Here is a 27,309-nt window from a genome sequence, read left to right on the forward strand (position 1 = left end):
GCTCACACAAAACCAAAGCAGGCCAACCTCGGACAGTCTTCTAATCTCTCCTCAATCCTCCCACATGGCCGCTGTGGCTCTGCTTCATTTGTCTCTGTGATTTCACTGTGTGCCAAGAAGACAATGTAACACTCACAAAGCACGTTTCAATATTTTAATCTCGCAGCCGGCACGTGATTGGCTAAATCAAGTGATGATTTGGAACACTCCATTTTTGAGGAGGAAATGATTTTTATGTTGGATGCAATGCTACACAATGTCGTCGCCGCCGCGTTACTCAATGTTCTTCCATTTGTCAGTCCAAACCGCTCTGCTCGGGATGCCGTCGCAATTAGCTTAGAAGGGGAGCCACATCCAGTGGCCAAAATGGCTTCGCCGCAAGGAAGCCAAGTGACACTAGCCTGACGGAAAGCCCATTTAGCTGCTCAAACATGAGCGGCTCGCTAGTTACCACGCTCGATAATCATGAATAATTCTCATCCCCCGAGCACCCCGACACCTTCGCTTCTCGACAATCCGAGTCGGGAAGATTCACAGCGCATTTTTAACACACCGGTTCGTAGATTCTTTTTGAGTCGAGTTTTGACTCACTACCTACTTCCTGTTTTATGTCTTGCACATTAAAGCCCTCCATCGAGACCAGAAGGTAGATGTAAATAAATGCGGATTGACACCGGTGGCAAGTGACAAGATTTCACCTCGGGCAAATCCGTCTCTCACTGCTGGTATCGTTTCAACGAACAAACATGAACATGAGTCATAGCGTCAGCGGGCACAAACACAACGCACAGATGGAGGAGAAAGCAGGGATTGTGGAAGTTGACTCAGAAATCCACTACGAGATTAAAAGTAGTCCTCTGAGATATTGCTTTCCTCGTGGATAATAAAATTTTGTAGCGAGATCAAAATCGGTGACGGTACACATCTGCTAACGTAGCTACACATAATTAAACGACATGCTAGGTCAAAAATTCACCATCCATTATCTAGACTCGACTATTTTGACTATAGTCTTCAATTAGCAAAAGATTGAAAAGAAGAAAATGCTATTTTTACGAATCCTAACACAAGATGTCTTTCTCCTTCTGTTCTCCTCAGTCTTTTTTCTTTTTCTTTTTTCCAAAAATGAACTAATTTCTACACTCTGGCTCTCATTATAAAATTTCCCCTTGTGGCGTTCCAATGCCACCAATAAAAGCGACAGGAGGAGATTTGCTGCTTTATTTCCACATTCCAATTGTCGGGGAATCAAAGCAGGATTAAAGCGAGTCTTTCGCAGCAACAACATAGTTTATACTCATTGAATGTCGGCTTTGTGAGCTTTTAACTGGAGGTATTGTTGAAAATATGTTAATAGATGGCTCGTTCATTGTGCTTTTTAATGCTTTCACTTTACTCGTTCACTGCCATGGATGTTCAAACTGATCCAAACTGCCAATAACGAAAATAACCGTCAAGTACATGTTTCAATGGGAAGAAGGTCATGCTCAGTTATGACATAACTTACAAACAAATACCAGTAGATGGCAGTGTTGTTCAATAAGAATTTCACAGACGTGGGCCTGAATCTAAGCCCGTCTTTTCGATTATAAAGGGAGCATAATTCAAAACAACCGAATGTACTTTTGCATTTTCTTTTTCTTAGTCCTCGTTAGTATTTAGCGATCATGATCCAATCAGCTAAACAGTTAGTTAAATTACTCTCAGCGTAACGTGCAATTAAAATAAAACTGCTTCCTGATTGCGTTCTGTTTACTCTTGCTGTTGCTTCTCATTATTTCTGGCCTTTTTGCTTGGTGCCTGTCTTTCCAAACATCTTTTGTTTGACAGTGTGTTCTATTGAGTGGGATGTTGCATTGCTGTTTATTTGTATAAAAAGGTCACTCTGTGTTCTCCCCCTATATCCCGACATGCTAGTGGTGCAGCATATTAAACGCAGAGACATCATCCTGAAGCGGGAGCTCGGCGAGGGAGCCTTCGGAAAAGTCTTCCTGGCCGAGTGTTACAACCTAAGTCCCACCAAGGACAAGATGCTGGTGGCTGTCAAGGTATGGCTTACACTTTGTTTGTGTGTGTGTCGCATAATGCCAGCAGAAATTATAAACTAGCATTAACTGAGCTAGCTTTAGCGGCTAGTTTATGTACCGTTTTTTCCATGTATAATGCGCAAAATTTAACTAATTGATTGTCCTAAAATCTGGGGTGCGCATTATACATGGGTACAAAAAAATATATATATATATATTATTTATTTATTTATTTATTTTTAAATCCGGATATGATACGGAGGCCGCCATTACAGATGCACTTTCCTCTCTGCTGTTCACTTCAAACACGCTCCATACGAACACAATGCTCTCGTATCAGACGCTTGCTCGATCACCTGCTCGTTTGCTGTCACAATGTACCCTACACAAATCCGAAACATTTCTTCGCTATCGAGTTTGCTAGCGCATCCGCAGTGATACTGACCGGCAGAGTAACATCCGGTTGTTCCCAAAGATGATCTTTTTTCTGGAATAATTTTACGTTTAGGGACTTAAGTAGGAGTCAAAATTTGGGTGCGTATTATACATGGGTACAGGCTTTTTTCCAGCATCAACATGCCATTTTTAGGGTGCGTATTATACATGGGGGCGCATTATACATGGAAAAAAACGGTATATATATACAGTTTTCAACAACCATTTTTTTTTTACACCTTAGAAAGACACCTTGTGAACAGATGCTAGCCACTGTACGCCAAATAAATGTAGGGAGCAAAAAAATACTCGGAAAATACAGTATCCACTTCGCCTCAAAACAATAATATGAGGAACTACGGTATCTGTCGTAGTCAGCAGAATTGGTCATTTTCTGCCACGTCACTGTTTATTGTCTATGTCATGTTCCTCCCTTCTCTTCCCTCTCCTGACAAAGACGACACATTGACACAAGTGATCACTCATTTGAGAAGCTTTTAGAGCCGTTTGTCCTGGTCGGCTACCTTTTCTCAATGACTTCATGCTACTCGTCGCTAAATTGTCCTTGGCACCTCCCCGCGGCCGAATGTGAATCAGGGTGACACCGCATTAAAGCGTGCCGACTCAGCAAATCCGATTAAAGACGGCAAAAACACGTTGACCTTGACGACCGAAGATGAAGTGCGTCCGCCGTTGTCTGTAATATGTGGTTTGTGCATGTAAGGTTATTTTTGGAAGCATTTTTAAGGTCAACAATGAAAGGGAAGAAATCACAGTGGCGCTTTTGCTTCAATTTATTGTGCCACTTGAGCACTTGGCGGTATTGTTTTGGAGGGCTGCCCAGTTCAGACACATTTCCTTAAGAGTGCACTTTGATTTGGTAATAGAATTTTATTGCCATTTTACCTACTCGGCCCGTACATTTCCCCACCGTCTTCACAACGTATTTCCATCCCAAGGTCTTTCGACTTGCGTGAGCCGGGGCCATAATAAGCCATATGAGGGTCTCTACTCTCGATCAGTTCTATTACTGAAAGTCTTAAAAAGCAAAGAGCCACTAAAAAAAAAAAATGGATGGATGGATGTATATCTATCTATCTGAGAGAGAGAGAGAGAGACAGAGAGAGAGACAGAGACAGAGAGAGAGACAGAGAGAGAGAGAGACAGAGGGAGAGAGAGCTTTTTATTCAGGTCGTTGCGGAAAAACTGAATTTTTTGCAGAGGCAAAACAAACAAGAAACAATGGGGTGAATTTTGTGCCGGCTGATTTATTGATTTTTATTTTTCTTCTCTCCTTTTCCTCTCACTTGTCGAGTTGGCTGGTTCAAATCCCCCCCCCCCCCAAAAAAAACATATCTTTTAAGTTATTAATGATAACCTCCACCTTACACAACATAAATAAAAAGGAGTCGAAAAGAATTAAATAAAGTCAAATAAAATTCCATGGCGTACTCAGTCATGCAAAGGAAACAAAGTATGTGTCATATGAATAATGCAATGATTCTGTCCATATATAAAATATATAAAAAATGCAATCTTCTGGACTGTCTTTGCCTGTGTTTGCAGCTCATTATGCCTTTTTAAGCTCTTATATCCCTGCCAAACTTTTACTACAGCAAGTCACTAATTACTTCCCTGAAACAACACTTCACAAAAGTGGCAGTGTCTTATCTTGTTTCTTACCTGTCGGCAGAAAGGCTTGCAAGGTGAACGCCAGGCGAATGTTTTCCCCAAAGACTGCCTGCCTGCATGTCCTCATCCTGCCTCTCTTCCCTCAACGTTTTTTTCGTACTCCCTCTAGACGCTGAAGGATCCTAACCTGTCGGCGAGGAAGGACTTCCAGAGGGAGGCTGAGCTGCTAACCAACCTGCAGCACGACCACATCGTCAAGTTCTATGGCGTGTGCGTGGATGGTGACCCCCTCATCATGGTCTTTGAGTACATGAAGCACGGAGACCTCAACAAGTTCCTCAGGTCAGTTTTTGAATTTAACCGAATGGCCATGACATATGGGATCCCTCAGGGGTTGATTCTTGGACCCCTTTTCTTCCACCGGTATATGCTACCCTTGGATCGAATCCTTCAGAACGCAAACATTGGTTTGCATGTTTCGCTGATGCTGACAGAAGCTTATCTATCTAACTTAATCATTGTAACGATCTTCTGATTGGAATCCCTCAAAAGAGCATCAAACAGCTGCAGCCCATTCAGAACGTCCTACAATAATTGCTCTACGACTCCCCCCACTTATTCATGTTGACCCTAAACTATAGAAATAAGCAGAACTAGAAATAATCCACTGTCAAAGACGTCCAAGGAACGACTACCACGATCGCAGTCGTCCTTCTGTTTGTACTGTTTGATAAGAACGAATGAAGCTGTCGGCTACGACCATTAGCTTGTCACGCTAGCCGGCGACTGGTCATTTATAAACTTTGCAGTGACCAATTCAGTGACCGAGGGTGGTTTACATCATCAGCACGATATGGCACGCAGGGTCATTAGCTTCATTAAAGATCCACAATGAGTCTAAATCTTGCGGACTGTATGTTCCCATTGATTCTCTGTCCCGCATCATGCGTGTTCATTCAATGTGACAACGGCTAAGGCAATCATTCACATCTTGCACCTAGCGTGAAAGAGTGTCATCATTCAGCGCATTGAAGGATTTCCCCCCGCAGAAAATCATCACAAATTCAGGCACCGGCTCGTAACTTTTTTTGTCGACTATTGACTATAACTTCAAATGTGAGCAAAACTGCAAACACACACACAGTTTGATTTGTGTGCTCAAAGGAAACATTTCCAAAGCAGCTCCAATCCTACCAAAATAAAAGCATGGATTTTGTCCAATCGTTAACATTGCCTCCTAGTGGCAATTAGAAGTAATGCAGGTTTACTGACGTATAATGCTGATGGATGGGCAGAAAACTGGATCCGTGTCTTTTTTTAGTTCGTCGAATTGTCAGTCATTTCAAATGAGGGCAAAACACTTTTAAGAAGACAAGACGGTTGTCTAAAAATATGTTTTATATTTAATTTAATGACATGAAAATCACTCTGCGTGCGTCAAGCACATGGCAAGACGGTGAAGCCTCGGCTCGTCTTCTCGCATTAGAGATTCATTATTAGCCTCGCTCTCCGAGCACAAAACCTTTAATTGGCCTAAATGTGACAGATGGAAACAGAATGACAGCCCGTGTGTGTGTTTGTGTGCGCCTGTGCACTGCCGCCGTCTCGTAATCACAGCGGCGAGAAGGTGATGAGGACAGCGGGATCTTCACGCCGGGATGTTGAGGGGTGCGAGTCGTCTTCGTCACCCATCAATTTCAAAAAATATATATATTTATGGAAATGAGCTCTTAATCTGCGCTCGTGGCACCTCAAAACAACTCCTCATGGGGCGAATGGCATGATTAGATAACACCTCTCGACCTCAAAATGACAACAATGGTGAATCGGAATTAAAGCCGATGAAACTCAAAATTAGACCTATGACGATACTTTTACAATGTTTACTAAACGTCAAATAATAAGAATTATTTATTTGGGTTGACAGTCATAATGGCCCTCCGAAAGAAGCTATGACTACAATGCGACCCGCGAAAAAAATGAATTTGACACCCGTGGACTAAAGCGTTCACTTACTTTGGTTGTTCCACAGAGCTGCCACTAGATGGCAGACCGCACAACAAACCAGGCAAATTTTGCCTAATTTAATCTGTTAATGGAAATTCATAAATAACACGGTGAGGGAATACGCGTAACAATTCACAACAAACCCATCACGATTTACAAAAAGAACACCTCAAGGCATGATGGGTATTCCAAATCTTTCGCAGTATTACTAGCCAGTTGCCGGCTAGCTAAAACCTAACCTAGCGGTCTTCATCTTTCCTCTCAGTACTTCTTTTGGTCAAACAAATTTGAGTCATCCAAATGTACGTAATTTATCATTGTCCTCAACGCAGAGCTCACGGCCCCGACGCCATGATCCTGGTGGACGGCCAGCCGCTACAGTCCAACGGCGAGCTAGGCCTCTCCCAGATGCTGCACATCGCCTCCCAAATCGCGGCGGGCATGGTCTACCTGGCCTCGCAGCACTTTGTCCACCGAGACCTGGCCACCCGCAACTGCCTGGTGGGCAACGGCTTGCTCGTCAAGATCGGCGACTTCGGCATGTCGAGGGACATCTACAGCAGTGACTACTACAGGGTAAGACGGACATGTGACATTCAGTAAGTCTACCATATTTAGGATAACTGAGCTCGACTATATTAAGGTTATGTGGGCCATATTAAACTTAGGCGTGGCATATTAAGGTTATGTGCCGCATGTTAAAATGATGATCTTTTGAGGTTTAAATAAAGGTTATGTTGGCATTTAAAGTTTATGTGTGCCATGTAGCTGTGTGGTGTATTCAGGTTACGAGTGAGATATTCAGGTTATGTTGACGGGTTTATGCATGCTATGTCAAGGCCTTATGTGGTATATTAAAGTTATATGTGGCATATTACGATTATGTAGGTGATGCTATTATGTGGTATATTAAAATGATGGGTGGCATTTTTATAGTATATGCCATGTCAAGGCCATGTGTGGTATGTTCAGGTTATGGCATGTCAAGATGTGTAATTGTGGGATATTTAGGTGTTGACAGAGTTCACGTGTGGAAAATTAGAATCGAATATTGGGGACAAGTGGTGAAGCAGCATGTGGTTCGATGTCCAAGGGTATTCTTTGTTTGCTTTGATTCTGGTAACTGGAAATTATTGGGTGTTAGAAAAGGTGAGAGGGAGAGACAGTATTTTTTTTTTTTAATAATTATTAATTCATTTATTTATTTACGTCATTTTTTTGATCGGCAATGAATTTAGAACTGATCAGGAAAATTACTTCAATAAGTCAATAAGAAAAATACTTTTAATTGGACAGCCATCATATTCATCGTCTTACCACTATTCTTTTTTTTCTGTTCAACTGTCGTATAAATAAATCAGCAGGAAGGAGTCTCATACTAAACCTGCGACTGTGCACCGAGGGAGTTCGGTAGACTGTAATAGCATCACGTTTGTCTTCCTCCCACCACTCCGACCCAAAAGAAAGCGAAGCGTATGTCAACACCAGAGAAGTGTCCAGAATAGCCATCAAAGCTGAGCCACTTTCTGCATGGCCAGCATGAAGGCGCAGCCTGGTAACCGAGGCGTCTTGTTTGGCATCTTCAATGTCGACTGTGCAAATATTTCCCCGTCCAGTCTCCTCCCGCCACTCTGCAGGGACGTGCCGTGCGCGAGAATTTAGTGTCATTGCAATTCCGAGCGTGTCGCCCAACACGGTTAGCATTCCTCTAGTAGCCTCTTGGGCTTATTTGTGCTCATTACAACGACCTAGAGGGAGCTTTATTACTGATTTGACCTAGTTTAATTCATTCACAATAACAGAAGGGGAGGTGTATTTCCGCCGGGAGAGTGGCTAATGCTAACAGTACTACAATGGAAAAATGTATATTCGAACACATTCAAAATATGCCAAATTCTGTAGAAATGTGTTTTTGAGGTTCAAGAAATAAATAGGAAGAGCCTACGCGTTTATTGCAGGTATCTTCAAACTTCCAGGTCAAGTCAAGGTCAAGGTTAATTGATAACTAACATGCTACATGCTATCTCAGAGTGTGTACACATTTAAAGTTGTTACTACGGTAACCGGTTCTGAAGACGTGAAGAGAATGAATCAATCAATTTTATGACGTAAGGAAAGGCGACAAATAAACATAAATTAAATGGATTCAAGTTCTTCCAGCTACCGTTTTTCATTTTTTTCCAGTTTTCTTTAGCTCACTCATAGGGGAATTTATGAGGAAATCTTTTTACCAAGCTTGAATAATTTATCGAGTCATTTGCTGATTCGGCGCACGTACGTGCACACTGCAGTCGGGAACCGGAGAAAGACGATCATCATGTATGTTGAATGAGGACATTCGTTAAAATGTATGTTGCATGACAACGTCGAACAAAAGCGAGAATGTGATTTGGTGCTTGTTGCGCATACAAAACAAAATTGTTCCCAGTAGTCGTACAAATGTAGTTTTTGACTCTGGGGAAATTGGTCACTTACACTAGCTAGTAAGTTAGCTAACATTAGCTCATAGCTAACTAGCCTGTGTGAGCTACAATTTTTTTTTTAAGAAATTTGCATGTTAATGTTTGATTTCAACCACCTAATTTGCATCCTAAATTTCCATATTTATTCATGTCCGAGCTAACCAGCTACAGCGGTTTTCATAGTATCGCATCAAGTGTTTTCTCAGAGGATAAAAAGCAATTTTCACATGTAATCGTTGGTATTTGTCGAGCATGTACACCCTCATGTCTTTTTTCACACGCAGTGAGGTGTTACTATCGCTGGGTTGTCAAAACAGAATCAAGGTGGGCTTGCCTCTCTTTTGTTTCATGCAACAATTAATTATCTCCATGTTAGAATTAAACAAAGGTTAACAGGTAGAAGAGAAATGACTACAAACTGCTGGTTAGAATAAAATTAAACACCGGGGTGCCTGTCAGGTAAAAAAAGATGTAGGGGCTTACGTTGTGTGTTGCCCACAGGAGGATGGAATAAAAACAACACCCCCCTTAAGGGCTTACTTGCAGCAGGAGTGCTTTTTGTTTGTTTTGGTCGAAACAGAAAAAGCGGACTCGAGGAACGTGAGCCACAGACAATAATATTAAATGGCTTTTTCATTAAGAGAACATGGAGTGACGCAAAGTCATTCCATTTTTCGTTGAATCTTTTAAACAGGAAATCGTAATTGGACTTCCCTTTTTCTATCCCAAAATTAAATGATAGTGTAAAATCTATAAACAGATTTAAGGCCAGAATCTGGGAGGGGGGAGGGGGGGGGGGGGGGTCATTACAGTAGGTAAATGTGCTTTTGTGCCTCTTTCAAGGACGTCTATGTAGTTAGACCGAGCCTTGTTGCTTCTACCTGCTTTGCTTTGAAGACAAACGGTCCCCGGGTTTTTCCCCCTCTCTCAAGGATCAAACATGCTCTTCTTCCTCTGCATTATTTATCGAGCGGCAGCGGGTTTGCGCTAATGAGTGCGCAGGTTATATTTATTACCTACCGCTGCACCATGCAAAGGAAAACACAAATTTTTTCATCCTCACGCTGCCCCTTTACAATCTGATTCTTTATTAGTATTGTTGTTTTTGACCTGCTATGATGTCAAAACATAAAACATACTTGATGGAGGTACTGCCAGACAGTTGTTCCCTGGCTGATGAATGACATGCATTTCAGTCATTCCATCCCAAGATTTCTTCCTTCACAACATATATTGCCCCTCCTTTATGGATTTTTTTTTCTCCCCCACATTTCAGTGCGAGTATGTGAGGTCCAACCTGACGCCTCATTGGAATCCGGTGGCAGGATATTCCAAATGTGCAGATCGGCGTGTAATTAAAATTTCAGGAATTTTGCTATCACAGGGAGGCATGCAAATAATTGACTATGTGTGTGTATATATATATATATATTCATATATATATATATATATATATACATATATAATAAATATGTATATATATTTATACATTTTCTCCAAAACTTAATTTTAGTAAAACACAGGATTGGAGATGCCGTCACATTGAAAGTCAAGGAGCGTGTAGTAAAAATAAAAGAATTATTATAATTATTCTCATCATTCTCCGTCAACATTGCGTTGAGAATCTAGCGAGAGGAGTGAGGGAATTCTTTTTTTTTGGCCTGTGTAAACCGGATTAGTGGTCTGCCTGTCCCACCGTGGCAGGGGAGTGATTGGATTAACGGCATAGAGAGCGCAGCGGCGCGGCGGGAGGATAGATTACCGGCTCCGGTCGGGGTTTGTCGATGGGCGCTCGGCGGTGCCCCCGCAGCGAGCCCGAGAAGGCCTTCGACGTCTTGAAGGGGGCCCTACTGATAACCATCTCGACGTGTACCGTCTGCCGACTCTCCCTGTGCTGCTATATCTTCTCCCACAGCTCCAGCAGTTCATTTTTGGACACTCGGATGTCCATTAGGCTTCTTGGACTGCAGTGCTGCTGAGTGCAGATAAAGCAAGTATTGGCTCGGGCGACTTGCATACTTGTGGGCGGCGGAAAGATCAAAAGCACTGTGTGCTACTCCTATCACACCGGTGTGTGTTCAGCAGTTAGCAGATGCACGCAGCGTGCGTACATATTTGTTTAAAAGGTTATCTCAAGGTCATTTTTATTGGTATAAGCACGAGCTGATGAGTTACCACTTAGCATAAGAACGTTTTAAGCCAATCAGAGGCTTAAAAGAAATTCCGACGCTAGTGTCTCTCATGCCAGGACCTCTTAAATTATAGATGAAGTCAAAAGTTTGAGTGGAGATGAAATCAAGAAAACTAAGACCAGTGCAATAAAAAAACAAGTCAATATGTCTGAGTCCGAGATAAAACCAAGAATGCCCAATATTGGTCTGTAAACTATTAATTCAGATCAACGCTAATAAATCCCTCAAGGCAGAGAGCTCCCAAATTATTTTTAAAACCTGTCCTGAAAGATATTGTGCACTACAACTCAAAGACCTCACATTTTGTAACTGGGGCGGGGCAAACGATTTCCTTCCTGGTAACTGATGCGTCGCGTTATTGAACAAGATGTGGCTAATCGAACTGTGGCAGGCGTCAGGCTAATTGCCGTTGAACGACTTACGAATTAACAGTTTCAACTGTCTCAGCGGGGGCTGATTGTGGTTTTTGGTTTTGGAATTATCTCGAGAGTAAGCTGGCAGTTCTTAGCAGTAAGCATGTGTCCCCTCCTCACACAGTCTTTGACATGCAACTAATACCTCAGATACCCTCTGGCTATATCCTCGCGTGACTGCAGAATCGGTGAGAGACAGGCAGACGAAAAATATTTGCTTGACTGGGATGCAGCTAAATGCGACACTTAACCCCTGGCAGGATTAGCGGCAGGCATTTTTTAGCGGGGCGACGCACAGGTGCAAATGTGTTACTGTCAACAAATTGGGTCTGAAAAATAAAGCTTAGTAAATCCTCGGCTGGACCTGCAGATAAACGCGTGAGACGCTTACAAATTCAACAAACTATCAGCCATTTGATCTCCTTGACAGAGCTACCAAATGTGTTTAGATTTCACCCGGCAAGGAAAAAAATTGGAAAATGATACACTTCATTTGTTTTGCTGAAACGTCAGAAAAGTCTGAAATTCATTGGACTGTGCTTTCGACCAGTAGTCAGCATTTTTTTTTTTAAGTGGACCTCTAGGCGAGGTGTGTCAATACCCTCTTATGTAAAACGTGAGGACGGTTCGGTACGATCGCTTGATTTGTTTAGGAACGTCTTCTCCAGATGTGCTCCCCATTGACGCACAGCTGCTTCAAAGGCAAGCGTGAAGGACGAGCGAAAAGGCAAATGAGAGACGTCAAGTCAGCAAGTTAAAGTTGACAAAGTGCTCGAGCCGGAGGACGTTGCGCATAAACGCCCGGAGAAGAAGCTGCCTGTTTGGCAGCTTGTCAAATCTGCCGCTTCTTTTACGAGCATCGCGGAGATCCAGACGCCGTGTCAAGCTGACGCGACGAGAACGTGTTTGCATTTCAAAGCAAAGAAGGCAATTAGTAAAGAAGACAGCATTTTCCGTTGATTGCTTTGTGCAGAAAATGTCACTCAGCGTATCCGACGACGATGTTTTTCCTTTGTATTGTATTCGAAGTGAGGATGAACGTAGACATGGTCGGACAGATTAGTGGAGGAGTTGATGAAAGAGCATCTGAGCTACATTGGGGTGGATGGGCGGACAGAAAAACAAATTAAGAATCGAAAAGTTGAACAGAGGAAGGGTTTGATAAAAAGAATAGATGGGCCGATGACATGGATGGATGGAGAGATGAATGGATGAATAAAAAAAAAGAGATGAGTCAACCTGAAGCCAGGGTTGGACGAATAGACAAAAGGACACATTTGGTGATGGTTGGAAGGACAGACTGACAGACGATTGGAAACAATAGATGATTGACCAACAAATGGATGGACAGATGGACAACTTTATGTACTGTCAAAGCATGAAAGAACAAACGGGATGGAGCATGGAAAATGTTCGAGAGATTGTTGGACAGATGGAGGACCAGCTGAATGGGAAGAATCTAGAAATGATGATAAACGAATGGTTAGATGCATGGATGGACAGAAGGTGATGGATAGATAGTCAATGGACTTGACTCCACTGACCATGCACGGATGAATGGCTAGATGGTCGAATGGAAGGACAGCTACAAGCTGCATGGCTGCTCGTTTGGACAGACGGATGAATCAAAGTCATTGATTTAACGAGTAGATGTTGGATGGACATGGACACATGGACCAATGAATGCAAGCGTGGCGAGATACTTGATAGGATGGACGCAAGGACAAGCTAACGATCAATAAGTACGGTTAGGGATGATTCTTAAAGGTCCAGCTCAGTTCTTTAGTTAGTAGTGGTACTAATTCTTAGCAAATATATCAAGCGATAGATTTCTGTCTGGAATTTTCACGCACCGCAGCTTTGTGTTGCCGTAGAATTGTGTGTCGCATCATTTCCCAGACAACAACAGATTGACTACCCCGACTTTGCTTCCACACTATCGGGCTATCATTTTCAAAAACACTTTGTAGTAGAGCCAAATAACTTTGCAAAGGGGTTACGGTCATTTCTCGTGAATTCCGCCAGCTCGGATTGCAAAATGAGCAAGGCGGCAGACGCAACAAAATACTGAAGTCAAGACCTCCATTGATTGAAATCTTTTGTACGATTCTCTTAAGGGTGGAACCGAAACACTGAGCTAAAGCCGCGTTGGCTTGGACGCAGCGACCGTGTTATTTATATGATCTGTCAATAGTGTAATTTGACCCCCCTGGTCCGAGACCCCGTCGTAATCTCCGTGATCTGTGTGATTAATATTGTCTTAACGCGTGGAGCAGAAACGCGCAGTACCGCGCCGCTCTTCGCCACATTCGTCTTGTCCAGCTCATCGCCGTTGTGATTAAAGCAGCCGCACGCGGGCACCAGAAAGAAGGAAATAGATTTTTAAAAGCCGTCCCTGCAAATGGAAGCTGAGGGCCGAGATGATGAATGGATGATTGTTTGATCGATTAATATCCGAGCCTTGGAGGATTTACAGCGACGGTGACTTCATTTCATGTTCGGATGCCTTTGAAGCCATTAAAGAGATCACAGCGTGTGCGTATCTTTTCCTCAGCCTTCCCACTTTTGCTTTGCCTGCTTCCAGTACTCAGGTTGACGTGTTCATAGCGAACCTTTCTAGATCAAAAGTCAATTTGCTGGTTTATTTCGACACAAGTACAAATTGGTGGGAGGAGGTTTTGGAATGATTCTTGCAACAACAAGGTACTCAGACAGGTGTGGGGATGGACGGTCAGAAAGATGGATGATTAAAAGACGTGGATAGAAAAATGAAAAAACAGATATGGATGGGTGGTAGAACTGTCTGAAGAATGGATGGAAAACGCACCACACATTCATGGCGCAGTGGGTTGATTCATGAATGAAAGGACAGAAGAAAAAATGGAGGTAAAGTTGTGTCAAATGATGAGTGATTGTACAGCCAGGGAGATCCACGGTTGGTTGGACGAATGGATTAAGTCATGGATGCCCAGATGGAGTGACAAATGGACAGATTTATTGATGGATAGGCAGAAGAAGGGTGGATGGTCAGACCACTTGAAAGATGAATAAAAAGGAAGTGTGGACAGACGGACAGATGCTTGGATGGATGATTGGACTGACGGACGGATGGAGAAATGGATATGGAGACAAAGGACGTACAGATAAATAAATGAACTGATGAAGAGCTGGCTGTATCAGAGCGATGACGGTTGAGTGGATAGATGAGCGGAGGATCAGGATATATAGATTAATAGAACGGAGGAATGGATGAAGGCATTGACGGACAGATGTGTAAATGAACAAACTGACATTGGGTATGAGTGGAAAGATGATTGGACTCGTGGATGAATGGGTTCATGGCCAAATGGATGTATGGATGATTGTTTCCTGGATTAATACCGTGCCTCGGAGGATTTAACCTGACTTCATTTCATATTGGGCTGCCTTTGAATTCATTCAAAGAGATTCCAGGTGGCTTTGCCGGCGATATGAATACATACGTAGCCTATAGCGTATGAATGTAAACAGACATTTGTTACTACCATACGTTACTATCTACAAAGTGACTTCCTCGGAGCGCTTATGAAGGTTTCCGCTTCCGTCGACAAAGGTGTTGTTTAAAAAGCCTAAAGGATTTCACCGCTGTGTGATGGAACAGGTGGCGGATGATTCTTAGCCATCCAGCGGCGATGGCGGCAAAAATTCATGAGATGTTAAGCCCACGGTATCACTTACATGCAAGGACACTTAATCCCCCCGACGCCCGGGAGTTACGTTGATGACTGAATATTCTCCTGAGTGTATTCGTGTGTTGTTTATTGCCTAATCTCCTTCTTCTCCAATCAGGTCGGAGGACACACCATGCTACCCATCCGCTGGATGCCTCCCGAGAGCATCATGTACAGGAAGTTCTCCACAGAGAGCGACGTGTGGAGCTTTGGTGTTATTTTGTGGGAGATCTTCACATACGGCAAGCAGCCTTGGTTTCAGCTAGGTAACAACGAGGTAAGCCATCTCGATTCATTTACTTTCTCATTGGTCGATTATAAGTGGCTACCTTGAAGACAAACTCAAAGATTAAAAGGGAGACTATCGCCAAGTGTGTCTGTCAAAACAACAATTATTCACGCGGCTAATTAGAACACAGGCCCAACAAAGGTAACAATCAGTCATCCCGTTAGCGAGGTCCTAGCGTAGCCGCCCACTCAGTTAGCGCTGCTCTTTTCCAATTCTTAATAAAGATCCACTTTGTGTAGATCAAAACAGGAGACAAATAACCATGCCTTTGTTCTAATGAACCGATTTTCCACAACCTTGAGTAATGATCACGCTTTTTTGGCAAACAATTTTGTCAAGACAAGATTTAGGACCACGCTCGTATCATATAAAAGGCTCCAATTCCAATCAAATAAGATTCACTCAAATCCACACGGGTAATGTTTTTCAATCCGCCCGCAGGTCATCGACTGCATCACGCAGGGTCGCGTGCTGGACCGACCCCGCGTTTGCCCCAAGGAGGTGTACGATATCATGCTAGGCTGCTGGCAGCGTGAGCCGCAACAGCGGCTCAACATCAAGGACATCCAGAAGGTCCTGTTCGCCATGGGGAAGGCCACGCCCGTCTACCTTGACATCCTGGGCTAGAGACTCATCCAGTACGGGAATAGCCAAACCGATCACCCCCCCCCCCCCTCCCGCCTGCGTCACTGTCGAGGAAAACCACCTACAATGTTTGGGAAGGACTTAAGTGCCTGCAACACTTTTGGATATAGTGGATAAAACAACAAACAACAAAAACAACAAAAAATACGCACTTTTACATTTTGTTTACTTGCTGTACAGGTTTGAAGACGTTTCTTTTTCCCCTCCCCACAAAAAAAAACAACAGATATTGAGATTGACGACGAAAAAGGGCCACAGTTTGATAGGAAGAGTTAGAACCCACCTTGGCGTTTGGTTTTATGAATATATAGAAATGTGACATATATTTTATATTTATTTGTTGTTTTTTTTCGTTTTTGTCGAGGTCCCGGCAGGGCGCCGCCCGCCCTGCCCGAGACGCCGCCGAGCAAAACTGTTGAGACTTTTCAAAAAGGATGGAAGCCTTACTTTGCACTCTGATTGGCTGCAATGCGATGCGGCGGCGGCGGGAGGAAACGGAAAGGACCAATCCGACAAACAGACAAATCTATTTTAATTTAAAAAGGAAAAACAAAAAGAGAATGTACATATTGTAAAGTTCTACGTGTCAAAAGTTATGTTAACTTATTTTTTGCCAACTTTTATTTCCCATTCCTTTTTCTGACTGTGATCTGGGTGGCTGACAGTGAGCCGACCGACCGCCGGTGGTAAAAGCCACAAAGAAAGACTTTGGCGTCACGCCACCTCACTGCTACACTCGCTCGGGACATTGCGTTCCTGCGGCCCATGCGCTCACGCACACATATGCGCTGTCATTTTTAGATTGAGGGGAAAATCTTTTTTCTTTTTTTTGAAAACCAGAGTAAGAAGTTAGCTATTTTTGGTTGCAGGTGTTTTCCCCTCTTGCAAAGAAACTCACAGAAGAAACTTTAGACTTTAATAATTCAACGTTTTCTTTCTTTGCTTATCTGCTTTCTTGCCGGGAGTTAGTCGAGGCACTCGCTCTCATGTTCAAGAGGAAAGCCACCGCCGTCAAGAGAGAGGCTCAATATAACTCGGAAACAGGCTAAAGCAAAAACATAAGAGTATTTAAGTGATCGCAGTGTCAGGTGGAATTAAGATCTATAGAGTTACACATTTCTGCCAGTAGGAGGCGCTTAAGGTTGTGGTCTTTTGTCAAAATGTGGAGATAACGAGTTATCAAGCTTGGTGGGCAGACCCCGCCGGAACCAGACTGGCTTCCTGTGCCTTTTGGGACGTTATTTTGTGGGTCTGCTCGTGTCATACATGTCCACCAAATCTAATGTTCGCAATGAACCAGTTTTTTTTTTGTTTTGTTTTTTAACCTTGTGGTGCTGTTATTAGAATTTCATGTTTGTGTGTGAATCGTCAAACAAACAAAATTCACAATTTAGCGTCGCCCATTTGTCTAGTATGTGAAGTTGAAATTTGACATGGCTACTAAATCTCATTTTTCGCAATGTTTTGATGGCTGTATTTTCAAAAAAATCTGGTGGAGCTTGATACTAACGAACGGATTTGGTGAAGAAACAGGAAATGTTTTTGACCTGCCATGGCAATTAGATGCTAATCAACATGCTAGCACACACTAGCGGTTTTGGAAAACAGATTTAGCCTGAGATTACAAAAAGATTACAGAAAGTATAAATAAATTCACTTGTATATTACATTTTAAGTTCATTGTGAAATTCGTGTGAGAGTCCAAAATGTAGGTTTTTGAGAGTAGTGTAAGTTTGTCGCCCAAACTTGTAGAGGAAGTTACAAACTTGAGTCACCCCCATGAGACTGCTAGCCAGCTAGCTCCGCCGGGACTCAACAAACCAGATTAGCGCTTAATTAGCCAACATCAGATGAACCGGAAAATCTTTTTTTTTCTTCATTTCAAGGCCACTGCTTCAGCCTGTTTCCGACGAGGGAAAACGTGACGCTGTGCAAACTGACCGTGTATTTTATTTTCCCCATGCTGCACCTCCACCTAAATGTCAACTGCAGAGTGTTTTATCTCGAGAATCTCACCATCAAGAAAAATGTCGCTTATCCTTCACATTTCTTCGTTTTGTTCTTTTGTCAGCGAGTTACACATCGTCGCTCCCGTGGCCTTTTGAGCGGAGACAAGCTGATAAAAAAAAAAAATAGCCACTTCAGCCTCAAGCAGGTACTTTATCGATCTTGCAGTGATCAGCAAATTCCGATGTTTTTTTCCACTCAGTACGTTTACATGCTCGCTTTAGTCCGGCATATAATCGGAGGAGTATTTGGGAACTGTACTACTGTTTTTCTGTTTGAAATAGTTTCTTCTTTTTCTAATTTTATACTTTGTCATAAAGACTTTGATTTCTGCAAGTGTAACAACTTTATTTCCATCATATTTTTGTAAGAAAAAAAAAATAGCATCTTTTATCATTTTAGACTTAACCAGTATTGTAAAATTCAGATCGATTCTTGTAAAAGTTTTAAATCCAGGACTCAAATGATCATTTTCTTTCTTCCGCGGCCCAATAAATACCAATTTTAAATCGTTACATACATCTCTGAATCCGGTTTCAGTTGGACTAACCTCCCAAAACGTCATGTAAACATATTGAGTGACCCGAGTGTTGAAATGTGCTGCCATGGATGTTTCCTCGTGGACTTTTAGCGACTTTTGTTGTGCGATCTCTCGAGTACGCCGTGAAGGCGGGACGACAAGCCCTAGAAACTTTTTATGTCTTCTCTTGTGGTGACCATCAAAGACATTCTGACACAAGTTGTGATCATTTGCAGGCTTTCATGGTGAGTTCTTTCTTTTCACGGATGAACTAACAACACTTTATAAATATATTTTTTTGGTTTCCCCTTCTTGAGCAAAGCAAACGTTGGCTTCTTCTGACCATGTACTCATGTTACAGAATATAAAAATGTGGTTTAACAGCTGCGGTATATTAAGGTACTGGTACTCCATGATAGCTCTTTGTATTAATGTGACTCTCTTTAAGAAAATGTCTTAAAAACAATCAGATGAGCTCCTTTATTTCCCCTCATTTGTCCTGTCTTATAAAGCTGTGTGAATTTGACAAAAAAAAAAAACAATGTCTGCATCCTAATGTTTTCCACACGCATTAGCGGATGAGTTCAAAAAAGGGAATTTGAAGATGAATAGGCCTGAAAATAACAAGTGGCGGAAAACATGAAAAAATCATACGGGCAAACGTATGAAGCATATTTAACAAATATAATGGGATGAAAGCATGTTGGCAGTTAGCTAATTGGGTCCAATCAACATAAAGGCAAGTTGATATATGACTAATTTCCGGCTAAAATTAACATGCCAATTTGTGTACGTGTGTGTGTGTGTCTGTGTGTGTTGCATGACTGATGAATGACTTTGCTTTTTTTGGTCTCATCATTTCCTGGTTTGAAATAGCCTCCTTCCAAAATTCCAATACGCTTCCCTTCTCTCACCTCCAAAGTGGATTTTATCACGTACATTTTAAATTGTCACTTCTTCAGATTAGCTTTTGTGTTTAAATTAGAGTTTCACGCAGGTGTTGGGGTTTCAAATTAGGGGTTAAAGTTTTGAATTGATGATTTCAAGCTAAGGCTAATGTTAGGCTTTGGAAATCTGGTTTAGCGTTTCAAATTTTGAGTCACGGTGAGGGTTTCGAGTGCGGGTTCCAAATCAGGATTTCCGAATTAGCCTTGATAAATGACAATTATGGTACAAAGACTGTCATATTGAATTTTCTGGCCAATTAGGAGTTTTCTTTCAGATGATTGTAAAACTAGCATGTTACAATTTACCCACGTGACTTTTATTCTTCGAACAGGGTCGCTACTTTCTGTTCAGCGCTATTAAACTTCAAAGTATGAAAGCAGATGACTTCACATGTTGCCGCTGATGATAAATTCCAGCATGGAAGCCGTAGAGTCTCCCGAGGATATCAGTCCGGGGTTCGTGTGACCGGGGTCTCCATTAGCGTGGAAATGGAGACGAGCTTTGCTGGCCAGGGACTTGAGGTCACTTAGCAGTGTGTTATGATACACTCCTGGAATTGTTTATCGATTCACAATTACTTACTGTGCTCTGCATGTGTGTGTGCGCATGAATTTGTGTGGTTTTTGTCTCAAGTGTCCACTTTGTTGCCGCTGGTGTGAAGTGATGGACCCAACGTATTGCGGAGGTTCCTCAACATTTGTTGACTTGTTTGTCCACTTCCAGGTTGAATGTCTTAAAATTAATATTTCAAATCAGGATTTGTAGCCAATATGATGATTCATTTGAAATTAGGGTTTCAAATGAGGTGAGAGATTTCAGAGTTGAAGATTGGGTAAGGTCGACCCAAAAGATTTCAAGGTTTGAATTTCGAATTAGCTTAGAGTTTGAAGACAAAGTTGGACTTACAAGCTAGGCTTGAGAAAAATATTAAATAGTTAAAACAGGGCTTTGGCTTTCAAAGAAAAGGGTAAAGATTTCAAAAAGATACTGGTGGTGGTGGTCCCGTGATCTTTAGTTTGTCAATGTTTGAAGAAGAGGAGCTGAAAGAAGACTCTTCCCTCATGCTAATTGCAACAGCGCTAGGCGTTAGCTGCATTGAATAAGCAATGAGGGCAAAGTCACAGAACCGTGGCCTGGCTTTGTCTTCCACGCCTCATTACATCATTCAAAATAAGAGCCTTTTCTGTCATGTTCATGCTTATTTTGACAGGAAACCACCATAGTTTAGCATTCAAAGTTTCTTTTTATGTGAAGTCAGCGGGAACTCGAGGAAAGCAGATGATTCTGGAAGGTTGCACAATGGTGTCACACTGAATAACAAAAAGACTGCAGAACAAAACAGTTATATGTAAATGTAAAAACAGAATGGAGGCAGCATAAAAAAAATGTAGGTAAAAAGTATTTAGAGTCAGGGTTGCCCATCTTTGAAAATACAAGGTCTAACCCGCCTCGAGTCAGATTTTAGACTCGGCCACTTCTGGCGCTGGGCAGGAAAATAGAACCTGCAGAGTCCAGCTTGGATTTGACACAGTGTGTGAAGATCCTGTTACGAAATGGAGACTTTCTGCTCTGCTGGCTATTGGAGTGACTTTTAATCAAGTGGACGTCTCCGAGGCTCGCTACGCCTGAGCATCAGTTGACCCAGCGCAGATAAACTCGCAAACTCACACTTTGTCATACTCGAGTTATGGTTTGCCGAAAGCCAATTTGTGACAGGCGTCCGCTTGGTGTTAATTAGACAGACCTTTGTACCTCTGCGCCGTGCTACGATTGGCCGGCCAGCATCTCGGGCTTGTGGCTCAGCTCCTTCTTCTGTTCTATTCAATTTGTAGGCATGAAGTTGCTTTTGGCTTTTCTGCGATTAAGCCAATCCTCTTCCCAGCTCAAATCCTGTGAACATTTCCTATGTGGCTGATAAGGACACGCTGAGCTCTCTCTTTTGTCGGCAACAAGCATAAGCACCTTCCTCACCTGCAGCTAACGTTCAACCACAGCTACCCAAATGCGTTCAACGTAGGCGAGCGGCAAAAAAAATAAATCCACGTCGTCACTATCTCGTCTGAGGCAGAAGGTCAGTCAGACTTTGCGCTTAATTACACAGAGGGGCTTACGTAATTATAATTTACATTTGTGCATGGCAAATTTGAAGCAAAGTTTACTCAAAAACTTTGATCTGAACTATCTGGTGTGTTTGTCTTGTATTCTGAGCATATTCTGACATAATCGTCCGTGTCAGACATCGAGTGGAGTCTCGCCTTCGTTAGCCATGCGGCTCACGACTTTTTTTTTTTTTTTTGAAAAAAAAATGCAGCACTCAAGCTCCGTTCACGGATGCATTTGACCTTTACCGATATAGCGCTCCCCCTTCAATGCGGCAAGCGATGAAGGGCTCCATCAATATAGAAAGCGACGAGGGGTTCCATCAATTTAACACGCGATTGGCTCTGTCGGAGGCCCCTAGCGTTGCCCAACGCATTTATGCAAGCATGTTGCTAAAAAGTGGAGAAATGCCATGTTCATATAAGATGAATAGGATAATGAAGATGCGATTAACATTCACGCCCGCGCTAAATGCAGGCCAATGATGTTAAGCCGCATGTGCTTAATTAGCACACCAGGCTAATGTGCCTCTTTTAATTGCCTCCGCGTGGCTAAGTGTGCTAATAATGCCACCTGCTAGCCCATACGCTACAGCCGCGTGTACGGAAATTGTTTGCCTTTGATGTGAGGGCGCGGCGGGAGGTCAACCCAGGGACTGACACACATACTGAAGAGTTTGGGTTCGAATTAATTCACTCACAGGCTCATAATAGATGACTCACTACGTCATTTACTCGCATACGAAGCTGCTCATTCATGTAGCCACAGCAGAGCAGCCTCCTGATTGGTCGGCTTTGATGTGAAGGCACCCCACCTGCGAGACGGGAGCGGCGTTCCTTCCTGGCTCCCATAGCTACCGATGATGAAACCGCTTCATTGATGTTTGAACATCACTCGCATTCTTTTGCTTTTTATTAAGCTCTCAGGTTATATTTCATACAGCTTTCACTCTCCAGGACTTCCTGACGAGGAAGTTTAAAGATTTTTTTTTTCCCCCACAATTCAAAAAGTTCCCAAAAATCATTTCTTGTCTTGCCTGGCTTTTGCAAAAAAAGGTCAAATGTATTTTTTTAAACCATATAGGTATGAAGAAGAAAGTCAAACAACGTTCTGAGGTTCAGGGTTTGAATTCTGGTGCTGGTCTTCCTGTGTGGACTTTTCATCTTCTCCCCCTGGGTTGCTTTGGTTTTCTGGCTTCCTCGCATATTTTAAAAGCTGCATATTTGGCTTCAGTGAAGTGTCTAGGTGTCAATGTGAGGATGAATCTCTGTCTGGTTGGTGAGTGAGTCATCCTGCATATGCCCCGCCTCCCCTGGCTCCAGCTCACCCGCAACCCTACTGATGTAAGATAAGGGACGGACTATAGGTACCACGGATGTCATTTATTTATCCATCATTGAAAAAAAAACAGGCTTCGTGCATGAAGTATTCAAATAGTCCTGAGTGCTTCTATCTGCTTTTATGCTCTTTCTCGGTCCCCATGAGGAGCTCCGTCAATTGCAGCCCGACTGTTTATTTTTTGACCTTTTCCTTTCTCTTGCCAGGCATGCCTCTGTCCTTTGCTACGAACCCGCACTCGCTCCTCTGAGGTGCAGATGAAAGATTCATATGTGAGAGAGCGAGCGGGAGAGAGAGAGAGGAAGTGGGAAAATCTCCACTAGAGGAAGTTAATTAGAATGTGGCGTTCCGGGGCCGTCACTCCGCTCTTGACATTTCATCTCACTTTTTGCAGACAAATCTGCAGAGGAGAGAGAGAGAGAGCGAGAGAGAGTTAGCACTTGACCTTGCTCGGCATGCTGATGCATCGACGCCGATGGCCCGCATCGGTCTGCCTGTCTGCGATAACGTTCGACATGAAACAGCACAAGACCATCCCGCAAGTTCTTTTCCGAGCTCGGTTCTTTATTCAGAGAAGCTTTGCGAGTTGAGCGAGTGGGTGTACGAGAAACAGGCAAGCGATGAGGGAAAAACCAGGACACGTTTTAAAGAAGAAACAAAAGTCAATGGAAGAGATTTGTTGACTTTAATTCTCACGTGTGAGTGGGTGGATGTAAAGAAGGTGAGAATTCCAAGAAAGCAAATGAAATAAAATAAAATAAAATAAAATAAAATAAAAAAAGCTTCTTCAACTAGTTCCCAGCAGTTGCTGCAGCTTTTGTGAGTCTGAGCAGTATGACAGATTGAGATTTGATTGGTATTTTGGGGATAGGCAAATCGTGTCCTAATTGTTGAAACTCCAAAAACAAAACAGCTCTCTCTCTTTGTCTTCTCTTTCCTCTGAGAGAAAACATTACGATCACTCTGCTAAACGGGAAAAGAACAGTCGGAAATATTTGTCGCAAGAGGAGACGATCAATCAAGACTGAGACATTGTTTTTGTGTGGTGTGTGTGTGGCGTTTATGGTCGCCATGTGGCTGTGTGTCATGTGAAATTGGAGAAAGCAGACTGTATGATTGGACAGCGGTGCCGCTCGCAGATGATGATGCGGCCCAGGTGATGGATCTGTTTAATGCCGGCTTTACGGCCGGCAATCCTCTCGCCGTGGATTTCTCACTGTCAGAGTGCTTAAAGGCAAACCCAAACCGGCAGGGGAAGAACAGAACGACCCCTTCGGAAAAGAAAAAAAAAAACAGCTCTTCCGTGCCGAGAGCTGAAATCGCATCGACACGCCTCGCTGTCCTCGCATCTTTTTTTTTTTTTTTTTTTTTTAATTTCTTTCAAACGCTTGACTCAATTTTCTTGCCTTTGGAAGATTCCATCACAAGAAAAGAAGCACTTGGTTGATTGTAACACTCGCATCCTCACCTTTGTTACATAGACTGGCTACGATAAGAAAGTGGAGTGAAGTTGAGGTGAGAAGAAAGATTTGAAGGAGGATTTGGGGATTAGGGGTTAAGGCCCTTCTCTCTTGCGCTAAGATTTTTTTGACCTGCTCCGTTTTGGCTAGTAGGAGTTAGGGTTCGAAAATTAAGGATGGTGCTAGATAGTTTCGCTTTTTGGCGGCACGGTTTAGGATTTACTATTTATGTCACCATAAGGACTTGGGAGATTTAAGTCTTTTTTTTTTTTCAAGAGTCATTGGTGCGTTAGCCGACTAGCCACAGTTTAATTGCCGTTTATTCCAACATTCTTTTATCTATGTAAAACGTTCCAGGGAGACGTGAGAGTTTAAAAATTGCGGTGATTCATTTTGAAAATGAAAGAAAAGGTAAGGCGTGAATGTTCTTTACACGTGTCTCTCTTATCTTAAGTGGCTAAGCCAAAGAGCCCGAGTAGGCTTCATGTCCACATCAGAAATTGTGTAATCATAAGATACTTAGCCGCATAAGGCTCAGACTCACTGGCCTCCGAGTGATCATGTGGGGAGGGGGAGGAGGGGGTGTCAACGAGGAAGTGAAGCCATGCCGTGGAGATAAGAGTGTATTAGGAATGAAAGAAAGATAACCATTGAGAAGATTGATGTCTAGAGAGCCCAGAGGAGAAAATGACTGGGTGGACCTGCAGGTTTAGTCTTTTCATTTTGGGGTTGGGGTCAGGTGGGGTTAGATCTTTGGGGATAAGGGTTGAAATGGTGGGAAGGTTTGGATTTGGGGTAAAAATGTCATTTAAAAAAGATATATTCTAAGGAGTGTTTGAGACAAAAGGAATATTCCCATACCAACACAAAGTCAAATGGAGCTTTTCTATAAAATCCCTCAATTATAGGCTCGCCGTTTTCTTTTCTTTATATGACGTTCTCACCATTTATTTGGTTCCTCTAGATTTAGACGCCCTTTCATGAGAACACAATGAATTCTTTTCAGCTTCGGAACACCCGTCCCCACCCTCCATCTTGATAGAGCATCAAACGTTTTTCAGGGGCGACGACGATTACTAGTTCGGCCACGCAATCAATTAGGGCGTCGTTTATTGGAGGGAAAATGAACTCAAAAAGAAAGAATGGACTTAGATAAACGTCTTTTATCTGTTTTCCCTGCAGTCTTTTGCTTGTCTATCATTAGCAGCCATTTTTGAAGAGCCGTTTTGCTCTCGTGCCTTAATGCATGAAAGCAGACCTCTTGGGCTCCCCCCTGCAGTTTTACACGGGAACTTACTTCGATTTAAGTATTACAGATGTGTTTTATATCTACGGCAAAGTTCAAGAGAGAGATACATTTTCTTCACATGTATATTATTAACCCAGCGGGATTAACACGGGAGCCATTGTGCTACAGTTGCTAGAGTAGAACGTGACGGTATTAAATCCGTGGCCTGGTTTCGCATTAGCAATCAGCCATATGACAATGTGATTAAAATGTCATGTTTGTTTATATCCCTGTTAACACTGCCACCGACGTCTGTTTGACAGACCGCCGGAGATTTAGCGCCGGGTGCAACCGTGGCAGCGGGAGGGGCAGGAGGGAGAAGAAATATCAATGTTTACAATAGCTAAAGTCATGGGATTGTTTCTAAAATAAGATAAATATTATTATTTATGATGATGTATATATTATTTGGTGAAGCTAAGTTGAATGCAATTTTTTTAAATGTTTTTTTTTTAAGTGATTAGTGTTTATGTCAAGAGAGTAACCCACCAAAAACAAGCAGTTTCAAAGTTCTGTTAAGATCAACGAAGGCCAATAAAGCTTCTAGGTGAGGCCGGCGGACAGTCTAAAAAGCCTTTAAATATTTCACAAACGTTATAAAATATATATATTTCACACGGCTATTACGAGGGGGGCATGGCACTGATGCGAGATGGAGGCAAAAGCGGAGTGTTCCGCATATGGAAAAGGACAGAAAATGGGAACATTGAGACATCCATTTGGTGACATGACAATTTTATGAGGATACCAAATAGCATTCCTTTGGACTCTATCTGGTTCTAGTTATTTTGAAAAAGGCTTCGGCTTTGAACTTCAAGCCACTGTTACGCGTGTGAATTATTAATTGTCATTAATGGTTGTCATAGTCGTTTGCAAATAAAGTTTTGGAGCGGCTTTGAAAATGGTAACCTTTCACTCACCCCGAGTGAGTGATGATGACACGTTAAGAGGCACCTTTGAGGAAAATCAAACATCACGGTCCTATTGATCTCCAAGCTGAGATGCCAAACATCAGCTTTGACTTCTCTCTGTCCTTGAGCATCCATTTACAAATCGCTCAATTCAGGCCCCGCAAAAGGACCGTTTTTCATTTTGCAACGATTTGTTGACTTTTTTTAATCTTATTTATTTATTTATTTATTTATTTATTTATTTATTTATTTATTTATCTTACCACTGATTAATTATATCAGCGTTAAAATATATTTGAGATTAGGGCATGCTTTGATTTTGGCCATTATACATTTGATTTGATTTTTTTGGGCAAATCCTCAATTATTTTCCGTCTTGTATCCGTTTTGTTTTGCTGAACTAACATCCATCTTTTGATTTACTATTCTATTTAATGCCGGTGATGAATTACAGTTTGCGTCTGAATTGAATTGTAATGTTCGCATTTGCAGGTGAAAGACAAGCATGGAGTAAGATGGAGGAGTAACGGCGCAGTCAATAAACAGTACTCAGACCTTTGAAGGTGAGAGTAACCTTGGGGAGCTCTTGACCGACAGGCGACGCCAAAGCGGCGGCATCCGGCTAATTAGATTAAAAAAGCCAGCGGACCCCTGAGGCCGACCATGTGACAAGCACATTGATTCACCGCCACCTTGCCTCGTCTCCGTTTAATGCCTCTCTGCTTCACTTTGATTCATCTCGCACTGGCCCATTATGATGAGGCCATGTTTACACAATGTATTTGCCATCGTTCGCTAATGGGACGGCGGGACGGCTCCACCTTCGCCCTTCACGAGTGTTTTCGATTGTTTTAATTGCTTCATTTCATGGCTTATTTCTTCGCCTGTCTCTTTTTTTTTCTTGTCGTATGACGTTTGCGAGTCC

The 27,309-nt window shown here is 42.5% G+C and overlaps 1 protein-coding gene across 1 annotated transcript in view; it reads left to right on the top strand.

Annotated features, from left to right (window-relative positions):
- Positions 1-15,858, top strand: part of ntrk3b (neurotrophic tyrosine kinase, receptor, type 3b) — a 98,669-nt gene extending 82,811 nt beyond the window's left edge. The window contains exons 12-16 of the mRNA XM_061276700.1: positions 1,918-2,048; positions 4,264-4,436; positions 6,434-6,677; positions 14,997-15,155; positions 15,609-15,858. Of these exons, the coding sequence (XP_061132684.1) occupies positions 1,918-2,048; positions 4,264-4,436; positions 6,434-6,677; positions 14,997-15,155; positions 15,609-15,794 (893 nt within the window). The 3' untranslated portion in view covers positions 15,795-15,858. The remainder of the gene's footprint in view (positions 1-1,917; positions 2,049-4,263; positions 4,437-6,433; positions 6,678-14,996; positions 15,156-15,608) is intronic.
- Positions 15,859-27,309: the final 11,451 nt, after the last annotated feature.

Source organism: Syngnathus typhle, linkage group LG4 (genome assembly GCF_033458585.1).
Source record: "Syngnathus typhle isolate RoL2023-S1 ecotype Sweden linkage group LG4, RoL_Styp_1.0, whole genome shotgun sequence".
Classification (NCBI taxonomy): Eukaryota; Metazoa; Chordata; class Actinopteri; order Syngnathiformes; family Syngnathidae; genus Syngnathus; species Syngnathus typhle.